The 14,626-nt window shown below is 42.7% G+C and overlaps 1 protein-coding gene across 1 annotated transcript in view; it reads left to right on the forward strand.

Annotated features, from left to right (window-relative positions):
- Positions 1-14,626, forward strand: part of LOC117356032 (1,25-dihydroxyvitamin D(3) 24-hydroxylase, mitochondrial-like) — a 325,542-nt gene that overhangs the window by 234,632 nt on the left and 76,284 nt on the right. The window contains exon 5 of the mRNA XM_033935282.1: positions 12,908-13,001. Coding sequence (XP_033791173.1) covers positions 12,908-13,001 — 94 coding nt within the window. The remainder of the gene's footprint in view (positions 1-12,907; positions 13,002-14,626) is intronic.

Here is a 14,626-nt window from a genome sequence, read left to right on the forward strand (position 1 = left end):
ATTGTAATTCCGGGTCTAGGGGGAGTACACACTGTAGTTCTGGGTATATGGGGAATACACATTGTGGTTCTGAGCCTCAGGAAAGCACAAATAACACAAACAATGCTAAAGGTGTTCAAATAGCTCAAACAGGAATATCCCCACTGAGACATAACAAAAATATAACATGGAGGGCTATGTACGTCAACGCACACAGTTTAGGAAACAAGATCCTGGAATTGGAAACAGAAATAAGGAATGCCGACCTGGATGTGGTGGCGATATCCGAAACCTGGCTCACAGACTCCCACGGGTGGGACATGGTCATACCGGGTTACAACTTGCTTCGCCGGGACAGAGAGGGTAGGAAGGGAGGGGGTGTAGCATTATATACTAAAGATGACATTAAGGTCACGAGAATCTCAGATGTCCAGTATACTGGGGAATCCCTTTGGGTTAATTTGGCCAGAGGGAAGGACAAATGCTTGTATCTTGGCGTAATTTACAGACCCCCAAGACAACAGGATGACCTGGATATGGAAATAATCGAAGATATAGAAAATATCACTTTGCGTGGGGACACAGTATTGCTAGGTGACTTCAACATGCCTGATGTGGATTGGGTTACACTTACCTCTGCTTCCGGCAGCAGCAGGAGGCTATTAAACTCTATGAAAGGAGCAAGCCTCAGGCAACTGGTGTTGGAACCGACAAGGGATCAGGCAATACTGGACCTGATACTTACCAATGGAGAAAGTGTCACAGAGGTCTCGGTGGGCGACACATTGGCCTCCAGTGACCACAACATGGTATGGTTCAATATCAGGAAAGGTTTCACTAAATCTACTACACTAACCAAAGTCCTCAAATTCAAGGACACAAATTTCAAAGAAATGGGAGACTTCGTTCACCAGGCGCTACAAAGCCAAGAAGAAACCGATAACGTGGAAGACATGTGGTCGACTTTGAAAGCAACCATACAAGAAGCAACAAACCGCTATGTAAAATCAGTAAGTAAACGGCGAAGGAACAATAAGCCACAGTGGTTTACTGCGGAGATCTCAGACCTGATCAAGGAGAAGAAAAAAGCATTCATCTCTTACAAACAATCAGGGAAGCAGGACTCTAGAGCAGACTACCTGGCCAAATCAAAAGCCGTCAAAACAGCAGTCAGGGAGGCTAAATTCCTCATGGAGGAGTCTCTAGCAAAGAACATCCAGAAGGGAGATAAATCCTTCTTCAGGTATATCAGTGATAGAAGAAAAAACTCAGGCGGGATTGTACGTCTTAGGAAACCAGACGGAGACTATGTGGAAAAGGATTCGGAAAAAGCCCAACTATTAAATGAATACTTCTGCTCAGTCTTCACCCGAGAAGCGCCAGGGCTCGGCCCTCAGCTACAGACAAGGGTTGGCTCAGTTGACCCGTTTAGTAACTTTGAGTTTACGCCCAGCAGTGTCTACGGTGAGCTGTCAAAGCTCAAGGTTAACAAAGCAATGGGACTGGACAACCTGCACCCCAGGGTGCTTAGGGAGCTGAGTGATGTCTTGGCGGAGCCACTGTCCGCGCTCTTCAACCTCTCCCTTAGTACAGGCAGCGTCCCGTTGGACTGGAGGACGGCTAACGTCATTCCACTCCACAAGAAAGGCTCAAAGATGGAGACAGCAAACTACAGACCAGTGAGTCTAACATCGATAGTGAGCAAACTAATGGAAACTCTAATCAAACACCAATTAGATAAGATCCTGGATGAAGAGAATCTACGGGATCCCCGACAACATGGATTTACTAAGGGGAGATCCTGCCAATCCAACCTGATCAGCTTCTTTGACTGGGTAACGGGGAAGCTGGATATAGGGGAGTCCCTGGACATCGTGTACCTGGACTTTAGCAAAGCATTCGATAGCGTACCACACCGCAGGTTACTGAGCAAGATGAGTTCTATAGGATTAGGTAACACATTGACGAAATGGGTTGGGAGCTGGCTTGGAGGTAGGCTCCAAAGGGTGGTGGTGAACGGCACCCCCTCCGAAATGACGGAGGTGATTAGTGGAGTACCACAGGGCTCAGTCTTGGGCCCAATCCTATTCAACATCTTTATAAGAGACTTGGCAGAAGGGCTTCGAGGTAAAATAACATTATTCGCCGATGACGCCAAACTGAGTAATGTAGTGGGCAAATGCACAACAGACGAAGATTCAGTGCCCGACAACATGATGCACGACCTACTCCTACTGGAGCGATGGTCTAGGACATGGCAACTCAACTTCAATGCCAAAAAATGCAAAGTTATGCACCTGGGCAGCCAGAATCCATGCAAGTCTTATACCCTTAATGGCGAGATCCTAGCAAAAACGGTAGCAGAACGAGACTTGGGGGTAATCGTCAGTGAGGACATGAAGTCTGCCAATCAAGTGGAGCAGGCTTCGTTCAAGGCAAGACAAATCATGGACTGCATACGAAGGGGTTTCGTCAGTCGTAAGGCGGAAGTCATTATGCCATTGTATAGATCCATGGTGAGGCCCCACCTGGAATACTGTGTGCAATTCTGGAGGCCACATTATCGCAAGGATGTGCTGAGACTGGAGTCGGTGCAAAGAATGGCCACCCGGATGGTCTCGGGACTCAAGGATCTACCATACGAAAAACGGCTTGACAAATTACAGCTATACTCGCTCGAGGAGCGCAGAGAGAGGGGGGACATGATCGAGACGTTCAAGTATCTTACGGGCCGCATCAAGGCGGAGGAAGATATCTTCTTTTTCAAGGGTCCCACGACAACAAGAGGGCATCCGTTGAAAATCAGGGGCGGGAAACTACGAGGTGACACCAGGAAATTCTTTTTCACTGAAAGAGTGGTTGATCGCTGGAATAGTCTTCCACTACAGGTGATTGAGGCCAGCAGCGTGCCTGATTTTAAGGCCAAATGGGATCGGCACATGGGATCTCTTCACAGGGCAAAGGTAGGGGAGGGACATTAAGGTGGGCAGACTAGATGGGCTGTGGGCCCTTATCTGCCGTCTATTTCTATGTTTCTATGTTTACTGATCGTTGGTGATATCAATCTCCACCTTGACGATACCAACAGCAAGGACACGATTGAATTTAACAACTTCCTTACCTCTCTCGGTTTCCCCTCACCTACCTCTTCTCCAACCCACGAAAAGGGGCACACACTAGACTTCACCACTTTCCTTGATCTTACCGCCTTCAAAACTTCAACCGACGACACTCGTTGGGAACAAGTCCCTTGGGCTGACCACTTCTTAGGGGCTACCTGTCTCCCCATTTTCATGTCACACCTCGAATCCCCATCCCACTCCTCCCATTCCATAACCTTCTGCATAAAAACTTTGAGCAATCTATTTTGGTCCAAATTCCTCAACCAACTCTCCTCCAATCCTAAGCCTATAGACTCCGAATCCTACTGGCGCAACTGGATCTCCCTCTCCGAATCCATCTACCACTTCCTTGCTCCAATATCCACTAAAACCATCTCCTACCCCCGAAAGGCCCCCTGGTACCTACCGCTTCACAGAGAACTGAAACAGAAATATCGCGCTTTGGAGCACAAACGGAAAAAGTCTAAATCCTCTTCAGATAGACAGACCTGGAGGGTCTATATTAAACTTTACAATTCAACACTAAAAAAAGCCAGGAAGAACTTCTTCAGAGAAAAGATCTCCAGATCCAACAACCAGATCAGTGCGCTGTTTAACATTCGGTGCTCCTTAACTACAAAAAAGGACCCATCCTTGCACCCCTCGTCTCTATCAGCCGATGCCCTAGCAAAATTCTTCAATGAAAAGGTTACCACCCTAAGATGCTCCTTCCCGCCTACAGTCTCCTACAACTCCCTGGCCTCTACTGACCTTAACCCTACCCTACCTGGCTCCAATCCCATTCCAGCTGACAGATCCTGGACCGTCTTCGAGCTTGTTTCCGAATCACAAGTCTCCAAACTCTGCCTCAAACTAAAAACTTGCAAGTATACCTTGGATCCTTTCCCCTCCTACCTATTCGAGAATATCTCTACATAGGCCATCGCTTCCCTCACCAAACTTATAAACTCTGCCCTAACATCGGGCCTTTTCTCCTCCAAAATGGGACATATTGCACTGACCCCTCTACTGAAAAAGACCGACCTTGACCCCTCCATACCATCCAATTATCATCCAATAGCAAATATCCCTCTCCTAACCAAGATGTTAGAATCTATCATATCCACTCAACTCTCATCCTACCTAGAAAAATTCTCTATTCTCCTACCCTACTAATTCGGCTTCAGACCCAACTTCAGCACTGAATTCCTATTGGCCTCACTAATCTCTAAGGTGCAACAACTCCATTCTCGCAACAAATTTGCTGTTCTTCTACAATTCGACCTCTCCGCAGCTTTCAACGTCGTCCATCACGATATCCTAATCTTCCAACTCTCCGAAATAGGCATAAGCTCCATAGTCCTAAATTGGTTCTCGAAATTCCTACACTTCCGCTCCTACACCGTTAATGCAAACGGTACCTCATCTTTCCCCTGGAAGCCGATATGTGGAGTCTCGCAAGGCTCACCCCTCTCTCCTATCCTTTTCAACATCTACATGTCCTCTCTGAAACACCTCCATCTATCCCCCTAAGAAACTCTCTACACCTATGCGGACGACATCCTCATCCTCCTCGAGACCGATTCAAACCTCACTAATCTCGCTGAGAACATAACCACATGCATAATGAACCTCCAAACCTGGGCCCAATCTGTACAAATGAAGCTGAATGAGTCCAAAACAAAATTACTTTGGCTCGGCCCAATATTAGATCATTTACCCACCTCCATCCCATTATCTTCCAGCCCCACTCTTCAGCTTGAGTTCTCAAGCAAAGTCCTGGGCATCATCATAGACTCCTCTCTCTCCTTCAATGACCACCTCAACTCCTTGGTAAAAAAATGCTTCTTTAGCCTTCATATGCTGAGGAAAGCGAGATCCTGCTTTCATCATTCTCACTTCGCCGTCCTTGTTCAATCCACCATCCTCTCTAGGCTGGATTATTGCAACTCCATCTATATAAGCCTAACTAAGAAAAACCTCCATAGTCTCCAGTTAATTCAGAATGCCGCGGCTAAGCTAATTTTCGCAAAATGCATGTTCGACCACGTCTCCCCACTCCTGCCCAAGCTTCACTGGCTTCCAGTACACTCCAGAGTCCTCTTTAAATGTGCCTGCTTAGCCTTCAAGATCCTACATGGCATCCTTCCTCCCGTTATCCCACTCTTTTGGAACTCCTCAAACCCTAACTCCACCAGACCCTCCCAAAAACTAAAACTATCATTCCCCTCTACAAAAGGTATATCCCACGCAGGAAAACTAGGAACATCCCTCCCCTTTAGAATCACAGAACTCTGGAACAACCTCACATCCCCGCTCAGAAATTCAAGCTCCCTACAATCCTTCTGCAAACACCTGAAAACTTGGCTCTTTTCAAAAACCTAACACCTCCCGCTCTCTAGTACCCTTGTCCCTCTCTATCTTCTTAGTTCCTTTCCTATAACCCCTCATTGTAGCTCCTTTCTATTCTAACTCTGTAAACCGTGCCGAGCTCTACGTTCGCGGAGATGGCGCGGTATACAAACCTAAGGTTTAGTTTAGTTTAGTTTAGACTAGACAAAAGGATGCCGGGGAGGAAAAAGTCAAGACCCGAACAGCCAAGAGCAGGTCTCCAAAGAAGAGGCAGCCCAAGGAAAGACTCCTGACACCAGCACCACTTGACCATTACAAGCTCTGTTCATAGGGGAGCAGCACATCCATTCTAACAACCTCAGGAGAGAGGAAATCATTGTCAGTTGTTAGGCACCATGAAGAAGAAATTGGAGGGGTCCGATCCAGATCCACCCTTTGAAGCTGCACTCGTCTTCCAAGCCGCGTTGTGCATTACTCGCTCCCTCCTCTAGGGCCCTGCTTCTGTTCAACAAGGGGAGGGAAGCGTACTGCAGTTGTCGATACCATACAAAAAAGACCAAAACAGAGAAAAAGCAACATCTGCAGGCCAACAAGAAAACATGCTCCCATGGCTGGAACACGGTTCACCTCAGATGGCAACATTTTTGACATGGAACTCCTCTTCACAAGTGGCAGCGGCTCTCTTTCTCTTTTTCCCTCAAATCAAGAGGTGCCTCCAAAGAACAAGCGCCCAACAGCAAACAGGAGGCCTTTTGACTGTTGGATCAGAGCCAATGGTTGAACCAGAAACACCAGCGAAGTTAAAAAAACAAAAAAACAAACAAACTGGAGATTTCAGACCACAAGACCAGGTCAAAAACAAAGCAACAAAACAAATAAAAATACCAAACAAAAAAAAGCAAAGCAAGGCAACCCCCCCCAAACCACAACACACTAAAAAAAGAAGGGGGCCATGGAGAGACAATCAGGGAGAGGGAAAGGGGGCTGCTTTGGGGGAAGGGGTGTGCTGGGGGGCAGACAGCTTTGCTCTGGGAGAAGACAGAAGGAGGCCACGGAGAGACAGTCAGGGAGAGGGAAAGGGAGCTGCTTTGGGGGGAAGGATGTGCTGTGGGCAAACAGCTTTGCTCTGAGGGAGGGGGAAAGACAGAAGGACACAGCCAGAAAGAATGACAGACAAACAGGGGGCCAGAGCGACAGACAGAAAGGAAGACAGACAGCCAGCATCCAAGGAGAGAGAGACAAAGAAAAAAAGATAGACAGACAGCGTCCAAGGAGAGAGAGAGAGAAAGAAAGACAGACAGACACACACACACATCTATTCTAGCACCCGTTAATGTAACGGGCTTAGTTTATAATAAGTTAAATAGCACCAGTCCCAGTACAGACCCCTGCGGCACTCCACTGTTTACTCTCCTCCAGTGAGCAAAATGACCATTTAACCATACCCTCTGTTTTCTATCTGATAACCAATTCCTAATCCACAACTGAACTTTGCCACCTATCCCATGACAATTTAATTTTCTCAGGAGCCTCTCATGAGGAACTTTATCAAAAGCTTTCTGAAAATCTAGATACACTATATCAACCAGCTCATCTTTATCCTCATGTTTATTCACACCTTCAAACAAGTAAGCAAATTTGTGAGGCAAGATCTCCCTCGGCTGAACCTATGTTGACTCTGTCTCATTAAATCATGTTTGTTTACGTGTTCCACAATTTTATTTTTTATAATCATTTCTACCATTTTGCCCAGCACCAAAGTGAGGCTTACCAGTCTATAATTTCCAGGATCTCCCCTGGATCCTTTTTTAAAAATTGGCATAACATTGGCCATCCTACAATCTTACAGACGATTTTAGCGACAGGTTACAGATCACTAACAGCAGGTCAGCAATTTCATTTTTGAGTTCTTTTAATACCCTGGGATGTATACCATCCAGTGCTGGTGATTTATCACTTTTTAACTTGTCGATTTAGCTTAGTTCATCTTCCAGATACACCGAGATTTCTTTCAGTTCCTCCGTATCATCATCCTTGAAAACCATTTCTGGTTCAGTTAGATATCTTACATCTTCTTCCATAAAGACTGAAGCAAATAATTCATTCATTCTTTCCGCTATAGCCTTATCCTCCCTGAGCACCCCTTTCACTCCTTGATCATCCAATGGTCCCACAGATTCCCTCACAGGTTTTCTGCTTCTGATGTACCTAAAAAAATTGCTATGAATTTTTGCCTCTTTTTTTTTTTTAATTGAATTATTTTTTTTTTAAAATTGAATTATAACATGCCTCAGGAAACAGAAAATAGCTATAACAAACAAATTATAATACAAACATAAAATCATGAAAAACATGTATCAAAATAGTCATATAGCTAGATCCCCTGTAAGTCCTGTAATAATAGGGGAGAAAATTATTAGGAAAAAGAGGCACAACAAAATCAAGAAATAATACTAAACATTTAGCAGCATCTTAGAAAGGACTATTAGAATTATACTTCTTTCTTCTTTAGGCTACTCCTAATTCTTCCCATGGATCCCTAACTTGGACCTGTATCTTGCGCTTATTTTCAAGAAAAGTCTTTAATTGTTTTGGATCCAAGAAAAGATACCTATTTGATTCATACAGAATTAAGCATTTACAAGGAAAACGTAAGAAGAAGTGAGCTGCCAGGGATAATACCTGAGGGCGTAACAACAAAAACTGCTCTATCTAATTTTTAAACGTTAGCGCCAGCAGCCTGGTTCTATCCTGGTTAAGGTGGAGTCTGTCCTTTCAGAACAAGCTCCCCCTTTCCCAGAAAGTTGCCTAGTTCCTAACAAATCTAAATTCCTCATCCCTGCACCATCGTCCCTACCAAGCATTGCGACTTTAAGCCGTTTTCAACTTCATCTCTTAAACATCTTACTTGGAAAATAATCTTCCTTATATCTCTCACATCTGCACATCAAGTCAGTAAATTCAAATCCTTCTATCAGATCCTCCCTATACAACGTTCTATCATGATAGGGTGGTTCTTCACACTCATCTCAAGTTCTTCCTGAAGGTCATCTTGGAGTTCATCTAAACCAGCCCATAATTCTCCCAGTCTTCTTTCCAAGACCACATTCTCACCCTGGTGAAGAGGCACTCCACGCATTGGACCGCAAACATATTCTTGCTTACTACTTGGATCGCACTAAACCCCACAGAACTTCTTCTCAACTGTTCCTGTCTTTTGATTCAAACAGACTTGGAGCTCCTGTCACCAAGAGAACCATTTCTACATGGCTGACTGTATTTCCTTTTGCTATGCTCAGGCTTGGCTGACGCTTGAAGATTTTGTCACTGCACACCAAGTTCAAGTAATTGCAACTTCAGTAGCTCATCTATGTTTCACTCCCATTGAGGACATCTGTAAAGCAGCCACCTGGTCCTCAATACATACTTTCACATTCCATTATTGTTTGGAAAATGTATTTTCTACTTAGATACTAATTTCCCTCCAACCCTTTTGATTTTGCCAGGTTCATGGTAGTTGTCAATAACCCTCTTCTCAGAAGCATGATCCTGGCAGCTAGGGAGTCCCACATGTGTTAATATACTGCCTTCTTGCCTCATATAAAGCATAGTTACTTATCTGTAGCAGGTGTTATCCAACGACAGCAGACCGATTTTCTCACAACCCTCCCATCTCCCCTAGTTTACTTCTTAGCTTTATTACTGAAATGAAGGTCCCATAAGCCAACATCAGGTGGAAAGGCATTGACACGTGTGCAGTACAGTTTAAAATTGCAGTATACAGTACTTTTGCACTGTCTGTGCCGGGCTCCAAGTTTTCAAGTTTTATTAAAAAAATTTTTTAACACCTATCAGAAATTCTAAGTGTTTTACAGTAATTAAAATAGGGGCACAAACAAAGACTAATTAAACAATACATAATATTGACGTACAATGAAATGAAAGGTAAATAGGGAGAATTACAATATTTAAAAGGAAAGCAAACAAAAAAGGAAAAAAAAAACAAGAGGTAGGGTAGGGAAATGCCTATTTAATGCTGAAACTACAGAAAAAAAGGGTAGAAAAAAGAGATCATTATTCAAAGGTGTCTTTGAAGAGGAAGCATGTTAATCCTCCTTTGAACTTGTCCAGGTTTTGCTCTGCCCTAATATTAATTGGCAGTGAATATCAGATTGTGGCTCCATGGATGACATTATCCATATGTGAGAATATCAGCCTGCTGTCCTAAGAAAATACCTGGTACAGATGAGTAACTATGCTTTTTATATGTGAAAGTATATTATAAAATTATCCTATAATAGGAAGTTCCTACTTTGTAGAGAACACCACCTGGTCAAGATTGACAGAGGAGACACAGTGCCAGCCAAATACAAATAAACGGTTTTATTTAGAAACAGTCCATTAGTGCATTAAGTTGTACACTTTATTTGCTGGAATATTCATGTGAAGTTATTGACAAAGGTGACAATTTCTATAATTGGGCGCTTCCTTTTAGGAATGGCAAAACGAGGCAAAATTTATTTTAGAAAGGCATCTGGGCATACAGATGCCAATATAGAATATTAGCTTTACCTAGCATCATCACACTTTACATTCAGCCATCAACCAGGTATAACTAACTGCATCTTAATATGTTAAGGACACTCTTAGGGCAAGACTGTAAGTGGTGCCCAAAGTTAAGTGCTATTAAAATCAGTGCGACGTGCCAGTTCTGTAAAGGTCACTTAGAACTACGCAATGCCAGTTGCAGTGACCTCTATTTGTTATGTATGTTATGTATGTCCATTTCAAAATCTCTGCTGCTTGGAGCTTGGGGATACTCAGTTGAAATTTGTTCAACTTAGGTGGTATTTGGCGTAAAAAACAGGAATCACTGACCTATGTAGAGAAGTAGGTATGATTCTCACTGCAACTCCTTATGAATCTGGTCAAGTCTTTTAATTCTCCATTGCCCCAGGTACAAAATAAGTACCTCTATATAGCATGTAAACCCCTCTGATTGTAATCAAGTCCCGCAAGGAGCAGCACCGGGATTTGATCTCACAACCTCTTGGTGCAGGGGCAGCTTGCTGTGGGTTGGGGGGAAGGGGTTGGAAGAGAATTGGAAATGGATTGGGAGAGGGGTATCAGTGATGTTCAGGGGCATCAGGAGGCAGGTGATTCAAAGCTGTCCCTGTTAAATGCCACTGAGTATTCATGGATAGCCTGCAGAGTACGATTTAAATGGGCAGAAGCCTCCCCTTCTTGCTTAAATTATCTTGAATATTGACCCCAATGTGATCAAATTTATCAAGTTTGGAAGAATGACAATTAAAAACAAAGCCGTACTGCTGTAACAATTAATTTTAGAAAGGGGGATAATGACAACATGAAGAATTAGATGCTGCTAATCGGATACATACATGTTACAGGAAATTTCAGTGGCAGTAACCAGACAGTGCTGCTGAATATTTCCAATGATCGTCTTGGCACCATCTAGACAATGCTGGGGTGCTCTATGGGCAAAGCCAGAGATTGTCCAGTTATCAGTGATATTCAGACTGGGCATCTTACTGGGTAAAATGCTCACCCAGTTATAAGTTTAGAAATTGCACTATAACATGCCTCGTATTTTAGGCATGGTCATTATGATATCAATCAGCTTAGGTTGGGAGGGAACACTCATCAAGTGGAATTGTTGAGGATGTAATATTTTCAGGGTATACAGGTAAGTGAAATTACCATAAAAGTGCTCCTTGGTTTACTACTCATCTGATTGATGAAAAGAGACTCATACACCAGTTATAAAGACGCATGTGTAACAAATAACTGATGCCTTGCTGAACTATATTAACAAACTTTTAAAATATTTTTCGAAGTATATTTTTAATTCTCTGTATAATTGTAAAAGTGGTATATCAAGTCCAAATAAACTTGAAACTTAAAGAGTACGAAGGGTTAACAAACAGTCAAAAGAAAATATATTTCACAAAAGTAATTTGGACCACTAATAGTCAAGTTCAGAGCACTATTTACTCCAATGAAACACACACTGTAATACAGGCTGATAACTGCTCAGGCAATCACATTCCTAGACAATGTGATTCTTTTGCCAGATCATTTCAAAAGAAAATGAATGCAATCTTTTCCGGTTTTCCAGCTGATTGACATAGTCCATTAGTACCAAGTGAAAATGTCTGTGTACGATGAAAGAACTTTCCTTTTGTCTCTGCCGTAAGAGATTATAAAAGTCCTAGCTGTAACAAATGACTCTTTCAGCTCTCAAAACACGTGCCTTACTTTAATTCCGAAATCAATGTGAAACAATTTTAGTAATTCGATTGCCATGATTGTAAATTAAATGCAAATTAAGGGGATCAATAAGTACAAGGGGGCACTCAGAGAAATTGAAAGGGGAGAGGTTTAGAACAAACGCCAGGAAGTTCTTTTTCACACAGAGGGTGGTGGATACATGGAACGCGCTACCAGAGGATGTGATAAACAGGAGCACGCTACAGGGGTTCAAGGAAGCTTTGGATAGGTACTTGGAAGACAAAGGGATTGAGGGGTACAGATAAGAGTAGAGGTAGATTATAGGGATGGGATTAGAGGTAAGTTACAAAATTAATCAGAGACCACTGTTCAGGCACTAGGCCTGATGGGCCGCCGCGGAAGCGGACCGCTGAGCAAGATGGACCTCTGGTCTGACTCAGCAGGGGCAACTTCTTATGTTCTTATTAATAGAAGAATTTTTACTCTTGAAACTAAAACAAATGTCTATTTAGTTAATCTAGGTTTTAATATACCACTATTAACAGCAGACAACATCACTGTACTGTACAAAGTACTTAATTATTTTATAGTATTCAGCCAGCGGCAGGCAGCACTTTTCATGTCTGCCACTGGCATTAAACTCAGATATTCAGTGCTGGGCCAATTCTGGCCACTGGCATTGAATATCCATTTTTATTTTTGGCTGCATAAACGTAACAGCTTAAGGCAATATTCATTGGTTGGTAGCTTACGTTGCTATTTATGCGGCCCTATTTAAACAGCTCTCTTATGTGATCAGGTGCTGAATATCAGTGTCTAATCACATAAGTCCCCTGAGTTATTTGGTTTCATGGTGGGTCTAACCATGAATATTCAGTGGAGATAGCCAGTTAAGTCCTGCTGAATTTTTGTGGTGAGTCACAAAAAGTTATTTAACCGGTCAGCAACCATTTCTGGCTGGTTAAATAGCTTTGAAAATCGGCCCGCTACACATCAAGACAAAACAGGCAGAACCCAATGGGGAAAGAAAATAAATAGAAAGCAATATTTCACCTAACACATATAATAACAAGGAAGCAAGAAGTATCATAGCGAAGAAGGAAACACATAACAACAATTAGCAGCGACCAAATACTTAAGGTTACAGCCAAATTTCTCCTATATCTGAGATATCACACAGCTATTCTTATATATAATGATTTGTTTTTAAATTTTAATAACAGAGAAGGACAAGAATGGCAATCTATGAGAAAAACAATGCAAAGAAATCTTATGGATCCCAAAGAAGTATCCAAATTGGATTTGAAAATGAATGAGGTATCATAAATCATTTCTGTGTCATGTATTCATTTGCAGTACAGTTACCTATAGCTCTCTTTTACTAAGCCATGGTAGAGGTTTCCACCGCAGCCCGTGGAACTAAATGTTCCGAAGCTGCTCTAACACTCATAGGAATTCTATGAGCATCGGAGCATTTAGTGCTCCAGGCCATGGTAGAAACCACTATCACGGCTTATTAAAAAGGGGGAGGGGGTATTTGTGCATGTGATATTCTAATAATCTCTCAACCATTAAACACATACATGCAAAGGAACACAGAACTCATTATAGATCCCAGTTTATTATTATATTGTAGACTGTTTATAGAGTATATTCCATAAAATGTGTTTCTTATTTTCACTTGGGTTTATTAAAGATATAGCGGCACTACAAAAAGTTCAAAGAAGAGTGATCAAGATGATAAAGGGGATGGAACTCCCATCATATAAGGAAAGACTAAAGAGGTTAGGGTTCTTCAGCTTGGAAAAGAGATGGTTGAGGGGAGATATGATTGAAGTCTAAAACATCCTGTGTGGTGTAGAATTGGTACAAGTAGATCGAAAGAGAAAGTGGCAATTCAGCTCACCCGAGAAGAGGTGTATCTGTTTAGCCCAGGAGAAGCAATGGGAGGAGAAGTTTTGGTGGAAATAGTTCCCGCTGGAGCCCAGTCAATGGCATTTAATGCAGAGGCTAGTGAGAACTCACCTTCTGTAAGTAACAACAAACAGTTTGAAGAGTTCTTTAAGCTTGGTGGAACTGTGGAGAGCTATGGTAATCATGGACTCCAATCTCAAAAAGGCAGTAACTATGGTTCTGGTTGTGCCTCTATTAGCTCTCAGGTAGCTGTACATGGGGAAAATGTTAAAAGAACTAAGTGAGAATATAAAAAGACATGAAGAACAGATTAATCAAATACAAACTTTAGAAATGGAGATTGTTAAAGAAAGATCTTTTATTCAGAAAAAAACCTGGAATATATGGAAAATAAGCAGAGAAGAAATAACTTGAGACCATTAAATTTTCCTAAATCTCCAATAATATCTGCAGTGGAAATGGTTCAGATATATCTGAAGGAAACTTTAATACCACTGGAAAGTCTGACACCCATAGTTGGAGCTTAATATATTTCCTTGGTGAAGAAACAGAAAAGTTCAACCCCCATTGAAGCAGTGGAAATGGAAAAAGATGGAATGAATTTGACAAACTTTTTGGAGAACTCACTAGAAGTAATAACTGAAAGATCTACTCTCAAAGTGACATTTGCCTTAGAGTTCAATAGAGATTTAATTTTTCAAACTTACTTTAGACCAGGAGTGTCCAACCTGTGGCCCCACCAGGTATTTTGTGCGGCCTCGCTCAAGGGCGATGCGGCGTTTCGTGTGGCCCTGCTCGAGGGCAATGCAGCGTTATCCTCTGCCGCCTCTGGGTGTTTACTTTCTGGCTGGCTCCCTCCTCCATCTTGCTGCAGTGTTTTTCTGTTCAAAGTCACATGCAGCGGCTCCTATGTGCCTCCCGTGGCTGACCCGGAAGTGTTCCCTGTGACGTCGCAACATCAGAGACAAGGCATCCAGATCAGTCGCTGGAGGTGCATAGGAGCTACTGCCTATAGCTTTGAGCAGAAA

Source organism: Geotrypetes seraphini, chromosome 2 (genome assembly GCF_902459505.1).
Source record: "Geotrypetes seraphini chromosome 2, aGeoSer1.1, whole genome shotgun sequence".
Taxonomy (NCBI): domain Eukaryota; kingdom Metazoa; phylum Chordata; class Amphibia; order Gymnophiona; family Dermophiidae; genus Geotrypetes; species Geotrypetes seraphini.